The sequence below is a fragment of the Eurypyga helias genome, unplaced genomic scaffold, assembly GCF_000690775.1.
Source record: "Eurypyga helias isolate BGI_N326 unplaced genomic scaffold, ASM69077v1 scaffold16610, whole genome shotgun sequence".
In the NCBI taxonomy this organism is placed as follows: domain Eukaryota; kingdom Metazoa; phylum Chordata; class Aves; order Eurypygiformes; family Eurypygidae; genus Eurypyga; species Eurypyga helias.
In genome coordinates this window covers 173,915-196,265 of record NW_010225271.1, presented here as the reverse complement: position 1 = coordinate 196,265, position 22,351 = coordinate 173,915, and the positions used below count along the sequence as shown (strand labels likewise).

Here is a 22,351-nt window from a genome sequence, read left to right as displayed (position 1 = left end):
GAAGTGGCTCATGAGGCAGTTACGTTCCTCTTTCTTGTGTTGGCCAGTACCATTGGTATCAGAGCAGAGTACAAAGTGATCTGTGCAAGAAGCCTAATGCTGTGGAAACTCCTCTTAAGGACATTGCACACATAAAATGTTTACATCCAGTTCTTCTCTATGCCTACATAAGGCTCAAGGCTCTAGGGGTGAATGTTAACTCTTATCCTTTGTCTCTCTCATTCCATAAGGTCTCCCATGTTGGCTGATGAGGAGGTGCAGCAAGGCACTATCCAAAACATATGCAAACAATTTTTATTTTGAAACCATTTGAAGGAAAATCACTAAATTATAATTACTTAGAGAAATTCAAACTAAAATGACTCTTAAAGACAAAAAAAGGACATCTATGAATACTAATTTATCAAGCTACAAAAATACTTGAGGTTGACATATTCTTCAAATGAGTAAGCACTATGAACTAATACATTGTTCGTATTTCCTATTATTTTAATCCTATTTCTTCACAGTTATGTCCATGTAGCACCCTGCTGCTGTGGAACTGAGTGAACTGTAATTTTGCATTCCAGTGGCGTCAGTATACTGCCAATACATAATAGCAGAACACTGAAGCTATAAAAGGGTTAAAGTAAAATAAAACGGTATCACGTCTTTTATTGTTGAAATATAATTAGCAGACATATTTTGTGACAGGAATGAACTTCAAGCGTATGCAGAAATGAAGGAAAATAAAGAGAAAAGGAGAGACCTAGAAAAGAAAGAAAGAGAAAAGGAATACCAAGCCCGAAAGATGCATTACCTCCTTAGCACCGAGCAGGTTGGTATACCTGTCCCTGACAGCTCATGCAAACCACTGGGGCCCCCAGCCTGACAGAGATAAACTAGCAGGCTGAATGGGACATGACTTGTTGAAAAGATATCACAAAGACACTACTTCGAGTTCAATTTAGTGCTTTTCTATAGGCAAGAGCAGGTACCATGACTATTCCGTGACAGCAGCTTCATAGAGGCAGCATCAGCACTGCTGGCAGAAAGAGTCCAAGTCAGCAGTTTGATCTGCCACTGTGATAACACAACACGAAGGGCATAACCTCGCTTTAAAAACTCATTTTGACTGGCTTATTGTTGTGTTGTTGCACTTGTCAAGAACTAACAAGTTATTAAGCCGAGAAAGGATTTCATTTTTTTTTTCCTTTTTTTTAATTGAGCTAATGCTTGGATTGGTGCTCTGTTCTGCTTGTTTTTAGGATAGATTGTAAATGCATGTTTTCAGCTGAAGCTTTTCCTAGAACTGCCTGATTCAGCTTATTTATCGTGATTGTTTTCACATAGAAATGCCTCATAAATTTTAAATATTTACTGATTAATTTGTTTTGTATTGATAAAAGTGGAATATTTTTTCAAGCTTTCTTATGCAAGCTGCCTTACAGACAGGTGAATATGGCATTAGATTTACCTTATACAAAATTGATATGATTGGTAAAATCTGCGGCTTTGCCTTTTTTTAATCCATTTTTGTGATCTTTTGTAAAAAAAAATTGTGTCCGTAAGTGTTTGGTGATTGGTTCTTATTCATATGATTAAGGAATTAACGTGAAATCAGGATATGGTAGTATGAACTAAGTGCTTGCATTTATAGGTTGTTAGTTATAATCTCTGTGTAAAACCGGTAAATCCTAAAGAAAGCAGGAAAGATGCCATGACGCTTAGGGACAGAATATTTCATCTTTCCCTCTATTTGGGAATAATTTATGATCTGTCCACTGAATAGAAATATATTTTAATTAACTGGATATCAGTTATGAAAACTCAATTTATAAATCAAATTTAAGTAATTTTATTTGGACAAAAAATTATATTAAAATATTAGTAAAAATAGCATAAGAATTTTTCTGAGTGGCTTTTACACGGGGGAGCTTGTTGATAACTGAAATTAGCTCACAATGGTTGATCTGCCCAGATGTAGATCTAGAATATTAAGAATATTCTATGGAGTTTTTATATTGTTTTAAACTGTAGAAGAATGTGAATTCCTGTTTTGAATAGAACAATTAATGTAAAAAAATGCATAAACATTAATATGTTTACCTGGAGTACAAAAATTGTCTGCTTAGAAACACTAAGGGTCCTGTAGTCTAAAATGATGTTAATAAACTTAGTTCACTTCTGACGACACTGGCTTCGCAAACTGTAACACATTTTTAAGGAGTGGCAAGTAATGCCTTATTTCAGCCATCTACTGCTGGTAGAGGGTGCAGGAACTATTGTGCTCTGATGAATCTGGGTTTCTAATTTACAAGATTAGAATTTAGCTAGCAATGTTTTGCAGAAAAAAAATATGCTTGGTTTTGCTTTGCTGGGATGATTTTTTAACACTGGGACTCAGAGCTCACAGAATTTGTCCTTTATCACAGAATTGTGCTCCAAGTACCATCTTTTGCAAGTAGTATTTTGAAACATGAATGTGTGTAAATCAGTGCAACACCTACAGACAACCTGAAAACAAACAATGTTACATATGAAGTAAACTTTTATTGAAGTCTATATTCCACAATTGCACATCGTAATAGAATTTGATATCTTGCTACAATACAGGACAAATTATTTCAGTGTAGGATTTACTGGTTTGATGCTCTGTGTCTGACATTTTACCAAGTATGCCTGATCTTCTGACCTGACTACGGCTGTGCCTTGCTCTCTTCAAAAGACAGTTAATTGGATTACTGAGCAAGGTCCATTCCAGGCATCAAAACTCAAAACTTCTGAATGAGTTAAGGAAAAACTAGAATTTGTATGTAGGGCGTGTAGCAAATGAACTCTACTTATTGTAGGGTCATGTATTAACTAAAGCCCAGTGAGTTGTAGGGATGATCTCCTAAAGTTTGCTACAATCTCCTCCCCTTTCTGCCATGGATAATGAGGTGAAATGATGGAGCTAAGCCACCTCATGCATCAAAGCTGCAGATGTTCAGGCACGTTATAAGGACAGTGTTGCAAAATCTGTATCTGCAATAATTGTTTCAAATACATCCTATAGTTTTGAATCTTTTTGGTTTACTACAGGCAAAAAGGTTTAGAAAAGTGTGTTCACTTACTGACAAAAAGTAATTAAGGAGTTGCTGCTTCTCAATTTTAGCAAAGAAAGGCATGTCAAGTTCCATTCTCCACTCCCTATGAGCTGAAGCCAAAACCCATCTCAAGAAGTGTGCTACGGGTTAAACAAGGAGATGGTTGAACATTGTAGCACTGCACAATATAGCAGATGATACAGTGATCCTTTCTGGCCTTAAAGTCTGTGAATCCTTTATTGATTGCAGAATTTGCTCGTCTTATTCCACAGATTATATATCTATATATAAGGCTGTGCCTGTTCCTAATGCGTAGCATTATTTCATATTTCAAGAGGTAAAACTTCAGAATGCTAGTGTCATGAATGTACAGGGGTGTCTGATATATATATAATAGCATGGTCTATGATGAAGTCAACATGTTTTGTCTTTTTCATGAATTAACTTGCCATTCAAGCATTTGTCTTCCGTAAACTGTTACCTTTATAAAGAAAAGAAAAAAAAAAAAAAAAAAGGAGGAAGAAATGGTTATCAAACTCTGAATTAGTATGCATTATTTGTTGTTACTGGTACCAAGTATATACACATAGTCTTGTATAGACAGATGTGAGCTTGCTTTGATTACTTTCCAAGCCAATCTGGAGCTATAACATGGGGCTGAACCCAAACTAATTAGCCCTGTTGAGAGCCACGGTATATTAGCTCAAGAATTAATGCAGTTACACAGCTTCTTATCAACTCAAAATATGGGCAAAATAAATGTGTGCATGCTTTAAATTCAGGGAAAAAAATGAGTTTGATCTGCTCACAAAATATTATATAGGCATACCTACATTTAAGTTGTTTTTTCTGCAGTTCCCCCCCTTTTTTGAGGGGTAGGTGTATGTATTGAATACCACTGCTATGAAACTGACATTCAGGGAAATTATTGGATGATAAAAAATGTATGGTATTATACTATACTTTACAATTTTCCTATATTTTTTGCAAATGGTTGACTGAGTGTATTTACCCACAGACACTTATTCCAATAGAACTATTTCCCATTGCTTCTTGTAGAAATACACTGAATTTACACAAACATTTTAATCCACAAATGAACTAAGCAGTTAATTTGAATTTGAGTGTTAGTATTTTAGCTAAGCAGTTTAAAGAAAATAAAGTTTAACAAGTTAGGATATTTGCATAATCAGTAATTTTAATGCGCTGTTATTAACAATATATATTAATAATTTATATTAATAATATAATTATAGACTTTCTGTGAAAGTACAAAGTTATGCATCCTCCAACTTCAAAACCATTTTCTGCTTTAGTGAAAAACAGCTACATATCTTTTTCACTTAGTACCAGTAATATCCACACAGCACAAATATAACCCTATTTGTAGGTATAAAAGTGGTCTTGAAAAAAAAAGTAAATTTTATTTGATTTAAATTAAGTTAGTTGCCTGGAGATGTTAAGTTAGATTTCTGGAGAAATCATGCAGGAGGTCTAAAATTTCATGGCTATGAAATATTGAGCTTTTAATCAACTTGCCAAATATGCCAGTAATATCAATAACTAGTCAAGGAAATTCTTACACACATTATTTTGTTTGATGGAAATTTCTTCTCCGTGATCCCCAAAATTATGAAAAAACTCCAACAGTCAAGTTCATACCCTTCTTGTCACTTGGTAAATTATGTAGTCTTCTCCACCTACTGCTTGCTTGTTGCAAGAGATTCCAGTGTAAAATACAGCAAGAAATAAATCTGTGAGGTGGCAACTGTGGTTCTTCCAAACAAAATCCCATTTTAAAAGTAAGATTCTCTATATTTCAGATTTTAAATTTTATATATATATCCCAATGTTTTCCTTGCCTGTTTTTACCTTAATAGTCTGATAAATTCTGACTTCATGATGAACATGATAAAAATTGCAGTAGGTATTAAACAAGCCTTTGCCTTTGTTAAGAATATTTCTTGTAGTTTATTATTGGTAACACAATAGAAGTAACAGTGCAGATGGGATTTTTTTGATTGTTTTTATCTGTTTTATCATGAACTGCATTGGAAGTTCTTATTGAGACATGAAACTTATAATAATTAAGTTTTTCTCATTAGTCCATCATCACAGTAAGCTATGTCCATGTGTGGTAATGATCCTTTTCCTAGTTGTCATTAATAAATGAATTACTTATTAAATGTGGTTTTCTGTTATAAATGTGTTTACCTATGTTGATTATCCTTCTACATTCCTGTAGTCCCCTTTCTGCATTAACAGAATTCACTGTAATTGAATAGGTTCCTATTTCTGCTCTTTGTCTGGTTAGCAAGGCTTACACTCGTTGAATGGGCTATCATTTGCAAAGTGCTAACAAACTGCCTTTAAAGCCAATGAGAGATAGAATTGCTAAATATATTGTTGGCACTTAGTAGAAGTAGATATGAAGAGCCCACATTTGTTGGAACATGTGGTTGCGTGATTCCTGTCACTGGTGCTTCCAACCTTCCAAGAAATTTTGCAGTTGGTCTTTGTCTTACAATGATGATCAGAATTAGGTATATAATAGACTAAATCCAAAGATTCAGTATCAGGCTAGGTTGCAGACCTGTTTGCTTTTTGCCTCTGTATTCCTGCAATTCCTGCCTCTCCTAATACTCAGAGAAGGAATAACCTAAACAGAGAGAGTGTGATAAAGGGTGTAGGTGCACAACACTAACCAGCTCTCAAATTGTGCTTCCTTGGAAGGCCAAGTTCACTCATTCTCCTTGCAGTATTGTTTCACAGCATGCGCATTTCACAGCATATAGTCTCTGGTATTCCAACACAGGAAAATATGCAACTGCAAAGTGGCTTATTCTTTCCCCACAATCTGGTGAGTGTCTGTAGATTGCCTCTTCCACTCCAAGCAACAGTAAAGTCTGTCACTTTGCAGCCCTCTTTAGCAGGTTGACAATTTCTCCTGATATCCTTTGGCTGTTTGTGAACAGATAGTGCTCATAAACTCCTAGGTAATTTAGGGCTGCAGAAGAACAAAGCCCATGTTTAATACTTGGCTCTTTTTGTTGTAAAAGTTACAAAATCTATGACATTTTTTCGTAACTGCCAGTAACAAGACATGAGTTATCTTTTTTTATTGCAGTAGTTCCTTATGTTTTCAGTGCCTGCTTGAGTGTGTCACCATCTCTCTGTTGAGTCAACGCTAATGTGTTTATATATGTGGCTGGTATTTGCCCATATTTGTTCCCATTGAACTAATGCACTGGAAAGGATTGCTTGTAGGGTTTTCATAGCTGGTGCTATGAAATAAAGCAGTATTTTGACAGAAACTATTCTTGACTGAGATAACCCTTTCCAGGGAGACATAAACTTGTAAGACAATAACTCTTTAAGAGTTTAGCACTATAGAAAACAATTTAAAATAAAAGCTTAAGAATAATATCCTGCGAGGTGGAAGGAAATGTTAGCATCAAGTGAATAACAGTGAAAGTTCTCGTTTCAGAAATCAGAACTGAGCTTTTCCATTCTTACTCTCTCTGTGCAACACCCACACTCCATAAGCAATTCCTCATTAGGGGAATGGGAGTCATCTGGCAAACATCTGAGGGCTCTGGATTAGGGCTTTGGTCTATAAAGGTAGCAAAACCATGCCAGAAGGTGACTTTTGAGCTTTTGTTTATGAAACCAGTTTTGTTTTGATATTCTGTAGTTATTGTAGAACTCAAAATTATATCACTTGTATCAGTTGTATCCATCATTATTTCATGTTTGTCAGTTCATAGGGAAAAATATTTTAAATTCAACTTCTCTTCAATGCTAAGATATTTTTTGTTACATTTCTTCCTGTCAACAGAGATGTCAGTTCGTAAACGTTATGCCGACTGTATGTGTCCCCTTTTTCCACTACTGGAAATCAGAAGTTAATTCTATTGAAGTTAATCCACTTCGATCAGGTGTATGAATTAAAAAAATGCCACAAAATCCATCCTGGAGCAGGCTAATGAATATTCAGAAGACACAACTGATTAATATGCTGCTGACCTAATGTGCTGTCCTGTAAGAACTTGAAAAACAATTGGTGTAAAATGACACTGTTTGACACCCACTCTGTCTCTGGACACCTGGCAGTTTTATTCTTATAAAGGTGATGACTCAGTGGATAAAGCTCTGGCCTTTGATCTTCAGATCCACAGTTTAAGAGACAAGGCTGCAAGTTTGGTCATTTGAGCTTAGTCCCGAGTGAACAGTCCACATCACAAAATGATTATACGTAATTTGTTACTATTGGCAGTGTCTGTTCAGGAAAGGCCAAGGACTGAGCTAGCATGAACAATGAATTAGCTCTTACCTTTTACATTTTATTTCCTCCCTCTTTACAGTTGTAATTTTATTATCCTGTCTCTAAAACATTCAGGGGATGAAATTATCATTCATTATAAGTACTAATACTTCCTGAAGATGAACTAAAATGGTTAATTTTTTTTTTTAATGTAGGTGCCCCAGTCACTGAACATCCCCACCTATCCATGGGTGTTTAATATCTACTCATCACTTCTCTGCCAAGAATTCGGATATTGCTGAGTACTTTCCAAAGCTTGACCATAAAAAGTCCCATTTAAATTAAAGAGGAGAGTGTGAGCTTTCCCAGCTCTCAGGCAGCCTTGCAGCTACATTTAAATAGCATTGGTATATAAAGCACTTCATGTTACAGTGTTCTGTTTTTATAAAATATTATTTCCAAAGGATTCTCATTTTACATTAAATCCTTACAGTATTTGTGACAGGTATGTTTGATCACCAAACCTTCTTCGTGTATTCACTTCCACAGATGAATCAGTCTATTCACAGGTATTCACTATAGGAAAATCATTCAATGCCTGTGCCTCATGGGGCACTATACATACAATCTCAGTTCACTTGAAAGGGATCTCAGTTAATGTTGCTTAATGTTTCTGTCAAAAAGAAGGACTAAGTAAAGTAAACTGAAAGCAGCCAGTAACTGAGCTCTTTGTGATTCTGGAAGACATTGTACCTGAACAAAGAAAAAATGTTTATTTCTAGAAGGTTAGTTCCACTAGGTTTGAATTCCAAAAGTGACCTTTAAGTCATTTGCACACGCAATCAAAAATTTTTACTCTTAGAATTTGAGTCTTTTCCCTTTGGTATTACTTATCCTCGGAACATTCAAGACTGATTCTGCTACTCAACACAGTATCATGGTGATGTAAAAAAAAAAAGCAGGTACTGGGAGCCAACATATGCTTCTGGAATCCATTTGGTGCACACTCTGCCAAAATAATTTGTTGAAAAAATTTACAGCTTCTGTAGATTTTTCAGTTTTGTTCAAGTAATTTTCAATCAGCGTTCTTTTTAGTCTAAGACGGGGTGGTTGTCTCCCTAGAGAGGGAAAGTAGAATCAAAGCCAAAACTAAGATGGCAAACGTGGGGATCCTCATGCCCAGAAAAGGGTAACTCTGTAGTTTAAGGATCAATGGGAAGAGAATGGGAAAGTGCTATCTGCTGATTCCATCACCTATAAGAAATAGTTGGCTATGCGCCATTTCAGATGTATTTCTCCCCAGCGTTAGTGAAAAGTAGTTCCTTCCCATTCACTCTTATCCTAAGTCTCATTCTAGCACAAGTGGTAAGTGAAAGTGCTTCCAACAGAAATCAATAGTTTCTTCCTTTACCATACTTCCCAGAAAGCAAGATAGTCGCATCCTATTTTTCAAAGATAGTGACTGAACCTAAAAATAGAAAAAAAAATTAATAATTTTAAGCATTTTCCATGTCAGTATTGCAAACTCTAATTTTCCTAAACTCTGCTTTTTATAAAATCATTTCAGTTTGTTTCTTAACTGGATAACTGTGCAAAGAAATGAGAATAAGCTTACACTGAAAAATCATCTGTCATTAGAAAGAGCTGAACACACATTGGGATGTAAAGTTTGAGTGTTGTTTTCTGATTGACCCTGTGCAAGCTGAGTTGTTTAAAGACATATCTATGTAGACATGGCAATATTTCTCAGAGCTTCGAAATAGCTTGTTACTAGCCATGCCACTCATGCTAAGCATATGCTATTATAGCATAGTAGCATTTCTGTATCTACTTTATATTACAGCATTTAGCATCTCTGCATCTAGCATTACTCATTTAAAAATCCACTAGCTGGAAGGTCCCTGTACTTAAACTGGCTTTTTTCAGCATCAGAACTGCATAATGTCTATTTTTGTGGATTTTTTTCTAGACAACAAACTTCTTGCTCAACTCCTGTGGGTAGGATTAATGGCAGAGTTTAAAGGACAAGCTGTGTGATCTATCAAAAGTGTACATGCTGAGATCTTAGAAAAACATGACCACATCTTGTGTGTTACTGTGAATTAGGGTGGCAAAAGGGCTGGATTGCTGCACAGTCAGAAAACTGGTAAGAGTGAGTTATATGTCGAATGTTGGCTTTTTGCGTGATGTGGTACACACGTCTGAGAAAGAGTCTATATTGCAAGGAAATTACAATGTAGTGCAAATACCAATGAAATAGCTCACACACAGAGCCAGATTCACACACACTTGCACAGACTGGAACTCCACTGACATTCCTGAAATTGTTACTGGGATAAATTTGGTTGATGTGTAGTAGTCCATCTGGTGTTTATACAAGTTTGACATGATGTATGGTCTTGCTCAGGTAATTTTTGAAACTATTATATCAGAAGAAGTGCATGCTAAATAAGAGATAAGTGCATTAGAAGAGGGAGGTTAGGAATGGCATGGGAGAAGTCACGAAGATAAAATGCTGTACATTTCTCAACAGCAACCTTCCTGTTGATTAAGAAGTGGCACTGATGGTATCCTTGCTTTAATGAGACTTCAAGATGAGTGATGTACACACCAATTCCTTTGTTTTTCAGCTCTTAGGCAAGTGAATAAAATAATGGTAAAGTTCTTTCATTAACTTGCACAGTTTATTCATTATTCGATGCTTTTATTTAGTACCTAATATATACTGTTAACTTGGGAATTGTGTCTGTCCTGCAATGGACATGATGAAAACTGTGTATCTTCCCCCACCTATTGTGTTCTTTACCTTTAATTTGCAGGTTTTCTTTGCTTCTAGTTTTTCTGTTTCAATGATCTTTTAATAAAACCTTCATCTCTTAATTTTCTCTTATTACATCAATCTTTCTACTCATTTCTGACTACCTTTATTAATGTAACATAGCTCTGTTCCCTCTTTTTTATTCTTTCCTGCATATAGTACTATGACCATTCATTAAACCTTCACCTCATTGTTTATTAGTCTCATTAAAGACTGCTTTGTTAAACATATTGCCACTTTTTGAGTTTTTAGTCACTGTGTAATCCTACAGGTTTACTACAGCAAATTGTTTAATAAATCTGTCAGAATATATGTCCATGAGGGAAGATTCACATGTAAGCACATCACAACAGACATAGAAAACAATGAAAATCAATGAAATGCTACACTGTTTAGCTGTATATATGTATTTTTGGAGAAGTAAATGAATTCTCTATTTAGCAATTATTTTGTTAACAAAGGAAATTTCCTTATGGCTTCCATCTCTATCTGTTAAGAAGACCTTCTCCTGTCTTTCTGATATGTCTTTGTAGTTAACTTCTGGTGTTACAAAGATAGTAAATGGTGTGATTATGAGGATTTTTCTCAATCTAGTGAGAAAAGGAGTAAATTTTGAGTTGAGTTTTCTCACAAAGCTAATCTTTTCCACTATGTCAATGATAGTGGATGGAATTTTAATTTTAAAGATATAGATAATATCACACATATAAATAATTGTTTTAAGGCTCTGAAAACTCAAAGTGTTAATAATTTTAGCCTTAAAATAGCCCTGTGAAGTAAGGTAACACTCTCTTTGTGTTCACATGCGGTTATTGAGACGTGGAAGAATAAAATCACCTTCAGAGATCATTCTTCACACTAAGCTCTTTATTTCCCATTTATACAGGGTCGTTGTAGAAACAGGTTGGTTTTCAGAGATTGTTAGAGTTTGCACGTCATCCCATACTCACCCCAGCACTTCTTAAAGAAGAATTTTAACAGTCATGGAATTTCCTGTTCCTATTTTTAAAATAAAATCATTAAACAAATGAAAATATATTTGCTGCTTGTTTTGAAATCAGTTAAAAGTCAAATGAGAAGTCAGTAAGAGAGCTTTGAATGATCTGTCTCTGTTTTGTGTCTTCATCACAAAAATATTTTTTCCCATGCTGTCACTCACTCATTCAAGTTACTATCCCTGATCTAGTCAAGTCATCAACAGCCTGCGTAAGAATTAGATTTGACAGGGTAATCCTCAGTCAGAGAGAGGATCAATGAAAAGTGGATACATTTTTGGGATGCCTCTTCATTTGCTGGGCTGCTCTGTTTTGGATATTGTGCCACAATGAATGATCCATGCATTAAACTAAGAGTTTGTCTTTTGTCTTGTTGCCTACATAATTAAGCAATTGATACCTGTTTGGAGACTCAGTTATAGTTTTGTTTCCTGGAATTGAACTTATTGCCTCTGCAGGTTCAGAGGTTGATTTTATGGTCTGTGGCCAGGATACTGGGCTTGAATGTTTCCGTAACCTCTCATTGTATAGTCCATAAAATTGCAGCCTGATTTACTTATAAATGTGCATTTAGAACATGATTGCACTATATTTTGATATCAAACTAACATTTCACAGAAGAAAAGGACTGAACCGAGCTTTACAATCTGAAGGCAGAATAACAATAATTAATGCTTCTATTACTCTGTTTAAACAGAATATATATTAAGCAGAAGACAGGCAATTAATCCCACTTGAAAGAATATACACTACTCATCACTCATTTATGAATTCTTCAGTCTCTGCATAAAAGCAGTATCTCAAACAAAGCTAAAATACCTTAGGTACAGTAACAGGCTAGGTCCTCAGATTCTTATTTAGATGAAATTCATGAGTATATTTTTATAAGGATTACAGGATCAGGCCTAAGGAGTAGCATTAGCTCAGTGAGAACTGAACCTACATTTATAAAGCTGTGTGACATTTTTCCTGTTGTCAGCCATGTTAAGGAATTTTCATCTCAAATTGGAATGTTGAACCACACAATGGCATTTTCCCAATATGTGAATAAAGTTTACACTCTATTTCTTAACTGTTAATATAAAAATGTGTTCATTTTAGTTTAAAAATAAAACATTATTCCTAGTAGAATACATTCTAATGTAGATTAAATATTTTGATGTTTTAAATTTGAGTTCATGCATATAATTGCTTATAGTTGTTGCTAGAACAGAATGTGAAGAATTTTTATAGATGGCTCTTTCCCCAATAGATTTAATATTAAAGATATTATCCTTTTACTTTCACTACATATGGAATATTATGACAGCTTATCATATAAGCTAGTTATTTAGAAGTTGTATATTCCCTTTTACAGACATTGTTCCAGCATCATTTAAACACAATTTTTCCTTGTGAATCATTAATGTTTTAAGGTATTTCTTTTGCCTCCTAGAGAAACTATATCTGGGGATTAACAAGATTGTTCACTGGAATTCATGTGGAAGCATAACTGCAGTAGCTGAGAAATGATCATGTTTCCTTTTAGTTCTCAGCAAGAGTAATTGAATGTTGAATATCTTACTAAATGCTGGACTGTGACAGTGTGTTAACACTCCGACTATCTCCTAACAGCAGGGCAATTATTTGCTGAGTGGGATTTTTATAAATCCCCTGGCAGTAGTATGTCCTGATAATTATGATGAAGTGCACTGGTCAGTGTTGATTCAGCAATCCCATCTCTAGCAAATATTTCATTCACAGCTCTCCTTCATGCTTTTACTTTTATGGCTTTTAAAGATCTCTTACCTCTCTTCTCAGCTTGCCTGGTTTTCTTTACAAATTACAGTGGAGCAAAAAAGGATTTTTATGTTAAGTCCCTATTTTTTGAAGTCTTTTCCTTCTTGTTTAACTCCTCATTAAAAGACCAGAATGAGAAAATAGGACTTTATTTAGGTTCTTACTGTGACAATCACTTGCAAAGGCTTCCTCCCTCAGACCCATTTTTTCCAAGATTAAATGACAGTTAAATTGAACATTTATATTAATTTTGTGTGTTGATTATTTCAAAATTTATTATTGTTAAGTTACAATAAAAATATTTTAAAGATATGAGGATACACTTTCTATTGACTTCATGCTCACATTTTATCTTCAACTCAACTCCATCGATTTTTAATTTTGCATATGTGTAATTATTTGCAGTGCAGTAGCTACACTACCCATTAGGGCATGTTTTGTTTGAAATTTCATATGTAAGCTTTAAAAGCTCAGAAAAAAAAAAGAACAAAGAATAAGAAATAATACATTCATAAATAAAAATTGTAACATCTTAAAACTGCTAACATTTTATTATATCACTTGGGATCAGCGATCTTTCCTGAGCATAATTAACATAATCAACACAGCCTTGTCTTTCCCTTTCTACCTGCACCTTTTTCTGTCCTTTCTTCCTTCCTTCTTTGTATTTCTATTGCTGTTCCTTTCCTTCATAGTTCAGCATTCCAGGCAAGCTCCTTAATAATTTCTTTGTTGTGTTCTGGGAAAAAACAGTTAAGTCTTTCCCTCCATATAGAAATGATAAGCAGGAAAAGACAAAAATGGATATTCTACAGCATAGACTAAACATAGGATTAGAGGTGGAAGTGATACACACTATAAAAAACCAAACCAAACCAAACCAATGAATCTTTTCTTTGCTAATGTTCATTAATATTTGTTTTCTTATGATTTTTTTTCTTTCTTTATATGCCACCATTAATTACAAAGATAAGAAAATGATTGGGAGGAAACTAAATGATAGTGTGTTAGAAATGCAAAATGATTCAAAATATTAATGTAATGTTAAGGATGACTGGGTAACAAATGGTACATTTGCCAGTATGCTTGACCTGGCACAATTAATATTCCAGGTCATGCTTGGGTTTTCATGATGGAAGGTCTGAGGCAGAGAATTCTAGGGGAAAAAATATATCTATTGTATAACTCATTTCTCTCTCCCCCCTTTTTTTTTTTTTATTTTCCCTGACGAGTCAGAACCATAGTCTTAAAAAAAAAAAGAAAATCTGTGCTTTCACACCTCATTTGCCATACTCACCACTGGGCCACCATTTACCAGAAGGGCCTGATGCAAGGAGGTCAGTAAGAAGCTATTAGCAGAGTCCCCTCCTGAGATTTCTTTGGTCTTATTGAGGTGGAAGTTAGCATGACAGTACTGCAAATAACTCAGTTGTCAGTTTTTAAACAGTTAGCACAGATTTCCCCATAGTGTTTGTCACTTTAGAAAATTGTTCCTGGAAATGAAGTCCCAGGAAGCTGGCTTTGACAGAGGCCCTTCTTAGTTGTGAAGAACATGGGCATAGAAAAATGTGTCGTTCTCCCTGCAGACAAGAGGCACTTTTTGTAACCTAAGTTTTTGGAGGGTAACATATTTTTTTACAAACTAGAGATGAGGAAAGTATGGGAATCAAAGTACGAGGTATTAACTCAGGACAGGTACTCTTCTACCGTTGAAAAAGCAGTATTAACTACAATGGGTTTGTAGTTGAGACAACATTGTACTAAAGTAGGGAAAAGATAAACTATCGCTTTTAACACATTGTACTGGTCTCAAGAAGATATGCAAATTTATTAAGTACCAAAAGCTTTGAACCTCCAGATTCTTAGGTTTCTTCAGACTGCCAGCTCCCTGCAGAGGACAGAGTGAATAGGGCATCCATCAGCCCTCATCACATGTGCGAGAAACTACAAAAACATGACTCTGATTTGCAGAGATATTTAAAAATGAATGGAAGCAATTTTGCCAGAGATTGGTTTGAACTACAAGGTAGAACCAAACTCATCCCCTTGTCTCTCCTGCCAAACTTTTCCAATTTTAAATCTAGGCCTAAAACCTTACCACAAACCTTGGAGAATTTAGAGTAAATTAGTATTCATTTTATCTATGTAGACACTAACTCTGCATATTTTTCTGTTATCTGTCTGTTTGAATACTTGAATATATATGATTAAAATGCAAACTAATTAACAATGATTGATTAAAAAAAAAAATTAAAATGCACTTTATAATAAATTTGGACCTAGATCTTGCAAAGAGTTTTGACTGTAGAAGAAGAAATGACTTTTAAAGTGCCCAACTAGCCTTACTAAAACTCCAAGTCAATTTTCATAGTTGGTACACTATCTGTGTGTTTAACCTGATAGTATGTAAAAAACAGCAAAAGATGGCTTTTTGTTAAGGCACCTTTTCAGCAATAATGATTCATGACACTGCATCACTGGATTCCTACACAAATTATGGCTAATTTTGGTGTCATTAAAAGTGCTAAAAGCCAATCCTGTTTGGGATACTCAGCAGCGTATCACTGTGTTTGAACACTTTATGAACTGTAGTTTTTTTCTTTTTTTTTTTTTTTTTTTTACTGCCAAACATTTGAACAAAGGAATATCAGGTAGCATATACACAGTATCTCAATATAGGTTGCAAAATGCATTTTCAGAAACCCATTATAATCATGGACCCATTTGTACTTGCTCTAAGTATGACTAACAAGAACAACGCCATTTCTTAGAACCCAGACAACATATTACTTTAAAGTTATTCTTGCCTGTAACTCTTCAGAGGAAAAATGTTTATATTATTTAAGATGTTGGGTTTTTCCACCTTGGGAAAAAAAAAAACAACCCAAACCCACAAAAAAAAAAAAAAAAAAAAAAAACAAAACCACAAAAACCCACAAAAAAAAAAAAAACAAAACCACAAAAACCCACAAAAAACCCTGTCCTATAGAGATTGACATAATCTAAATTTTTTGGTTAAAATTTCCTTCCCAATTAGCTCTCTGATTTTTTTTTCATTTTCTGTTTTCATGAAAAGCATTAAAAATAGGTGTAAATTTTGGACAGATGTAGCCCTGATCAAGATTTGCTACTGATCAAAAAATCCATGCCTGCCACCTTCGGAGAGTTGTTATTACGCTATAGTGGTTTATTCTAGATCATCCTGATTCTCAGCAATGCACACAGAGATGCTTTTCTTCCGGAAAACATTTACATTTCTAGTGACATTGTATTTTTCTATAAAATGTGTGTTTCACCGACACGTGTTGGGAGAGCAATGTCTGTCCCTCTAGCTGGGGACCTCCGCAGATGCATGGCATGGCCAGAATGCACAGTCTCCACAACAGGCAGGATACAGCAGCTGAACATAGGTGGGGTATGAATGGGTGGAAAGATGAAGTAACAATAAAATGAGCAGTTCAGTAAAACGTGAAAGAAGGTATTGACAGCCAATGGCACAAATTCATTGATCAGAGTGTAGGGAGATGCAATGGTCATGGTAGGACTAATGGGCGAAGAGCCATAGTGATCATGGCATAGACTTGGTTTGTATATCTCCAGCGTGGAATCTAATTTGGATGGAAGACCTTGACTGTGGCATTTCATATTGGAAAGAACTTGTGTAACAAGTGTATAGTGTAAATGCATTCAGTAATTGTGGAACAATGTGATAAAGCCTGAGACTTCGTACGGAACTTGTGTTTGTGTAGCATTTCCACCCAGTGTTCACAAGCAAAATGTACTTGGCTGACAGGAAAATTGCATGTGCGGAATGCTGCAAAAATAATAACAGCATTAGGAGAATCTGTAACTTGATGAGGTGTTTATGTAAGACCCAGATTTGTAGAACCAAACTTTTAAGATGCAGCTGGATTTTACAGATCATAAAGATGGAGCTGCAATTTCGCATTCACACCAGAGATTCTGCTTGCCTGCTATTCGAAGCATGGGTCCCTGCCATTTTTAGTTCAGCATCTTGGAGAGAGGAAGGAACAACCGGTGGTTGTTTGGCATACATATGCTTCCTCCACTTATCTCTATTCATGTCCTCTTTCCCATTCCACATTTAGACGGATAGTGCAGTGGAAGAGTTTATAGGGTTTGCACTAAGAGGGGAACATAGAGGGCCAAAATAAATTGTCATTAGGGCCAGATCACTTGCAGCATTGAAGAATATAGCCCATAAAATTTTGAATAACCCAACAATATTTTTGATAAGCTACTATATCCAAATATTTTTGTCCATTAAACAATAAGTTTTATATGGGCCTTATTTAACTGTTTTGACATGAGAAATTGGAACTTCCTAGTGGGATATGTTAATGAAAAATGCATTAGAGCTAATTGGGGAGTGTTCAATCTTCTCAGCCCCAAGAGATTAATACTTTATGAGGAAGCTGATGCTCTACTTAGTTTTCTCATGGGTTCTCAGTAGTGGTCCAAAGGAGAAATGCAATATTTTTAACATTTACTCTTTTCCTTATCTTTCACCACATCACAAAACTGATTTCTTTTCCCACTATTTTTAATCAATACTTCTTAGCAATTAAAATTATGATAAATGCAAAGGACATTGCATTTTAACTGAGCAAATCTACTTTAAAATTCTTAAAAATACTCTGAGTATATTGTTGTAGAAAATACTGTTATCCTTAAAGCAACTGAGTATATTTTAATTAATTTTTGCCAGGTGTATTTTAAGCATATATCATCTGTTTTATAGGTGATTTAGTGGCTTTTGTGCAATATAGTCTAGGATTTCTTGTGTTTAACAGTTCATAATTAATTCAGTCAACTCACATATGTCTGTTTAAGAATTGTTTACATACAAACGATAAAATCCCTATGTTTATAGGAATGATTTAGAACAGTCTGCCACATGATTTTGATTTGCCAGATATTCACAGATTGTTAATGATACAGATTACTAGTTCAGAATTTGAAATGTATGCTTTATATAATAATTATTGTATTAGATCACACTAGTGTTGTAATTAATTATTCTGAAAAAATTTAGTATCAAATTCAGTGAAGAATGAATCTTTCAGTTTAATTCACAATACAGAATTTATTACTCTAAATTTTGTTGTTTTTTTTTTTTCCCCACAAGTTTTATACTATTAAACCTAAACACATTTCAATAGTTATGGGAATTTAATGTGAACATTTTGTTGGAAAAAAGCGATTACTCTTTTTTGGTATTCTGTACATTTTTTTGTGTTTCCCCTTGAGTAATCACACAGTTTTACTTTTAAAATGCTGCAGTTTCCCCTGCCCTGGTCCATGTTATGAGTCAGATAGCACAGAGTTTAAAAGGATAAGAGTTATGTTTCCCTGTGTAAGCATTCATTTTGCTCTTTGAGTATGTGTTGTTCCTATTAGGTATACAATTTTAAATTAAATTTCAAACTAACTATAGTAGTTTGCCTTTAACACCAGCTGCAAATCTGTAAACTTCTAATTATCTTTAAAGGGAAAACTGGCATGTTTCTTTGACTACTGCTCTGGAGAGTGGAAGATTGAACATGACAGAAAGAAAACCTGGGTTTGACATACAGGAAGCTCTTACTTCCGTAAAATGAAAGTTACCCCCATCTGAAGTTCTGAAACCCAGGTTATACATTACATTATCCTATTGACACACTTCTGTAAATGTAATGCTGTCCCCAGATATACATTTAAACTAAAAATCTATCCCATATCAGTAATCATCACAAACTTTGTGTAGAACTGTTTATTATATAGGCTTTTCAAATTGTTTTGATATATAGAATCAATTAAAAAATGACTTTTAAGTTAGTTAAGTCAAAGATAACCCCATCTTCTGCTCAGATCGCAGGAATATACAATTCACCATTCAGAAAATCCCCAGATCCAATGGAACTGCTGCTACGAAAGTCAAAGCCATTGAGCCACAGACGGCGCCAAATGAATAGTCCCTTCACCTCTGAGCTCTATGACTGGCCAACTTGTACAAAGGCTCCAACCTTCTCGACAGCACAGCCTCTGCCACCTATTGGCAGACCGAAACCTCAGGTAATGTTTTTCAGTGTCTTTGAGACAGCTTTTGTTCATATCTTTTATCATAGATTATCACCGAATGTCTTGAGTTGGAAGGGACCCATAAGAATCATAGAGTCATAAAATTCCTTTTGTGGTTTTGTTTTTTTTATATAGATCTGGTGCTGGCATTCAGGATATAAAGCCTTTGAAACAGATTTATCTTAAAGAAAAAGAAGCTTAGGTGGTATGTAGAGATAGGGAAATATGATTCTTTAGACTTTACTTTTGTCTTTTGTGGAATAAAATACCATTTCCAATATTTCAAAGTGAAGACCAAATATAATTGAATATCAATATTATGGTTCAGTAGAGGTACAATTCTTAACTTCCAATGTTAAACAATAAAAAAGAAGGATAAATGAAAGGTAATAGGACAAATTAATGAGTTGTGATAACTTTTTCCTGGTTTTGCAATTGTTTTTCATATGAAAGCCAAGAGATATCCCCTCAGTATAAAGCAGTTCCTGCTTTTTTTTGTCCACTAGCTGTGTGTCAGATTTAATTACAAAAATTCCCACATATTGTTCTGCATCACAGTCAAGTTGTCCAGCTCCCATTCTTAACTTTCATGGTCTCAATTTTACTTTCAGTTGATACCAACATATGTTGCAGTTAGCTTTTTCCTCTTCTTTAAAGTAATGGAGATCTTTGAGATAATCCATCAGGGTGCATGTCCCACAAGATGACAGAACAGTTTTTGCAAACCTTATTATCAAAACCTGCTGGGAATATGCCTGATATAGACAGCAGTTAAATTTCTTTTTACATTGTTTACACAATGGCATGTAGCTTTTGCCAATAAATGCCTCATGCAGTTACTTTTAGGGTAGAAGTATTCTGTCTTACCCTATATTCTCAAGAATTTTTCAGTTTGCCCAATCTACTCAAACTTCTACTTACCTCACACATACACAATCAGTGCTAGTTTGACTTTGAATGACCACAATGTCTTCAGAACATCTTAAACTAGAGGGTTTTTTTGATACTCTGTCCTGTATTTAAATTTTTTCTTCTGTATTTTGCTTAGGAAAACAATGCTTCTAAATGAGTCCTTCTCAGCAACTTTCAATGAAGCTATCATTTAGCTGCAGAAATTAAACAACAATAATGAGTAATGAGCAATGTATAATATATCTTTATTGGCATTTTACTCCCCTGAATTGATATGGTTGTTTTCACTATATTATTACAGCCCTTGGTAGAGTTGATCTTAAGTGTGAACCACTGCTGGGTTCAAACCATGTGTGCACACACCCTGTGCCACAATGTGCCTGTGGCTTATTGGTGGCATCCACATTGTTCTTCAGTGGGGACAGCCGTGGGCATGCCGGCAAACTCACACAGAAGAGGCTATTCTCACTTCTATGTCATGACTAACTTGTCCGCAGCGGGACAAGTCTGTGTCAGTGTTAGGACACGAAGGCAAAGGCAGCTGGGTTAGTGCATGAGAAGATCCAGATCTGACAGAATTCCTCTGGAGAAGTAGAGGTGAGAGAGACCCATACTGCTTATAACAGTGAGGATCAGTGTCAGGGCAGTTCTCCACCTTTGTCCTTCCCTCCTGATGTTCCCTTTGTCCTTTCTCCCGATGTTCCCTACCTTAACTGCTTGAGTCTCCTCATCAAATGAACTCACTGACTTACATTAGAAATGAGACAAAGTGTGAGCTAACAAAACAGTTTGGGTGATCAGGGAGTCTGGAGTTGAGATAAATAAGACATTATAGCTCTACCTTCTGGGACCAAAGGGTCTATGACAGTCCTTCAGTGGGGTGTGACTGAATGCACTGCCTCTTGGGATAGAGGGGAAGATTTTGCTTAGTGGACATGGTACAGGAATCCTGCTTTTAAATAAAGATGGAAGTCAGAGGTTTTACATTGTTAAGTTCCTCTTGCAAGACTGCTTTACCATATATGAAGTACCTTACAAGCTTCTGTTTGGATCTGGAATATTTTATAGACCTTTCTAAGTTCAGACACACGCACAGAAGTCATGCACAGATAGCCTTTTAGAACAAACCAGAAGAGTTCTGTTTATTTTCTGCACCTCAAAGAGGGAATTTACTATATAATACTTTAATCCTTTCAGCACCCTGGGATGTACACCGTGGGGTAAATTTTCAAAGCACAGCGTGTGGATTTAGCTGCGCGACTCTTATTGATGTTAATGGGAGTCACACGGCTAAATCCCTGTACAACACTTTGACAATTTAGGGTTGTATGTCTAAGAAAAGGACGCTGGTTTGAGCTGATGAAACAGCTGGAAATGAAACCCCATCAGAACCCATCATCCTGAAAATAGTCTGGTGTGACAATAAGGAATTTAATTGCTAGATATACTTGTGTCCTAGTTCTCAGTGGTAATACTTTTTGGCACCAAGCTTCTTTTTCTAGTATCTATACAGCTCACCGTGAGTCACTTGTTACTCCACTGTTCTTTCAAGTATCTAAAATCTGTATTGCCCATAGGGTAGTAGAGTTTATATGAGAATATCAATTATATATGTTTAAAAGAACAAAAATTAACTCTCAGTTTTCCCTTAGGGAAATAGTTATTTAGAAATTTATAAGTAAACTCTGTGTAAGATGATAGTGTATTTAAAAGAAAAGTTTTAACGATGCTTATACATCAGTCAGATCTATAATTTTTATAACTGAGTTAACTAGTATTACAGTTTGATGGAAACACAGATAATGCTAAAATTAGTCATCTGTTCATTAAAAGGCATTAATAACAGAAAGCATATTGCCATTTTTAGGGGATTTTTTGCATGCTGTTAGCTGTTCTGGAATGGGGATGGTGAAAAATGCATGATTTCATGTAGATCATAATTTTTAGCAAGAGTTTCTGATTTTATGGTAAGGTAGTAAGAATGCTGATCTGCTAACCTTTATTTGGCAGACGAATCAGTGGCAAAAGATTTGTGCTACTCAGTACAAATTTCAAACATAAACTGTTCTGTGAGTTGCTTTCAGGGTGAAAAGTGTTGCTTGACTCCCTTCCTTCCTTTCCTAGCCTGACCTCCCCAGGAAGATTTTTGTTTTGAAGCCAGAAATGCTTGTAGGCACTGCCAAGTTGAAAACATTTGTGAGCACCATTCTGCCACAGATTCCACAAATTTTGAAGCCTGTCTTGTAAAATGAAAATAGTAAATGAGGTCTTACAGGTCTTGTCATCATAGGTATATGCCTTAGGTGACTATTGCTATGTAAGTTGCATCAAATACAGAGTTCAGAGGAACGGCAAAATCTGCAGGGAATGTTTAGAATTATCTTAGTATCCTAACATATATACTTTCATTAGGTCTGACACAGCCTTGCCTGAG

The 22,351-nt window shown here is 35.3% G+C and overlaps 1 protein-coding gene across 1 annotated transcript in view; it reads left to right on the top strand.

Annotated features, from left to right (window-relative positions):
- Positions 1-706: 706 nt before the first annotated feature.
- Positions 707-22,351, top strand: part of SPATA17 (spermatogenesis associated 17) — a 52,093-nt gene continuing 30,448 nt past the window's right edge. Inside the window, exons 1-2 of the mRNA XM_010148913.1 lie at positions 707-817; positions 18,796-18,999. Of these exons, the coding sequence (XP_010147215.1) occupies positions 719-817; positions 18,796-18,999 (303 nt within the window). The 5' untranslated portion in view covers positions 707-718. The remainder of the gene's footprint in view (positions 818-18,795; positions 19,000-22,351) is intronic.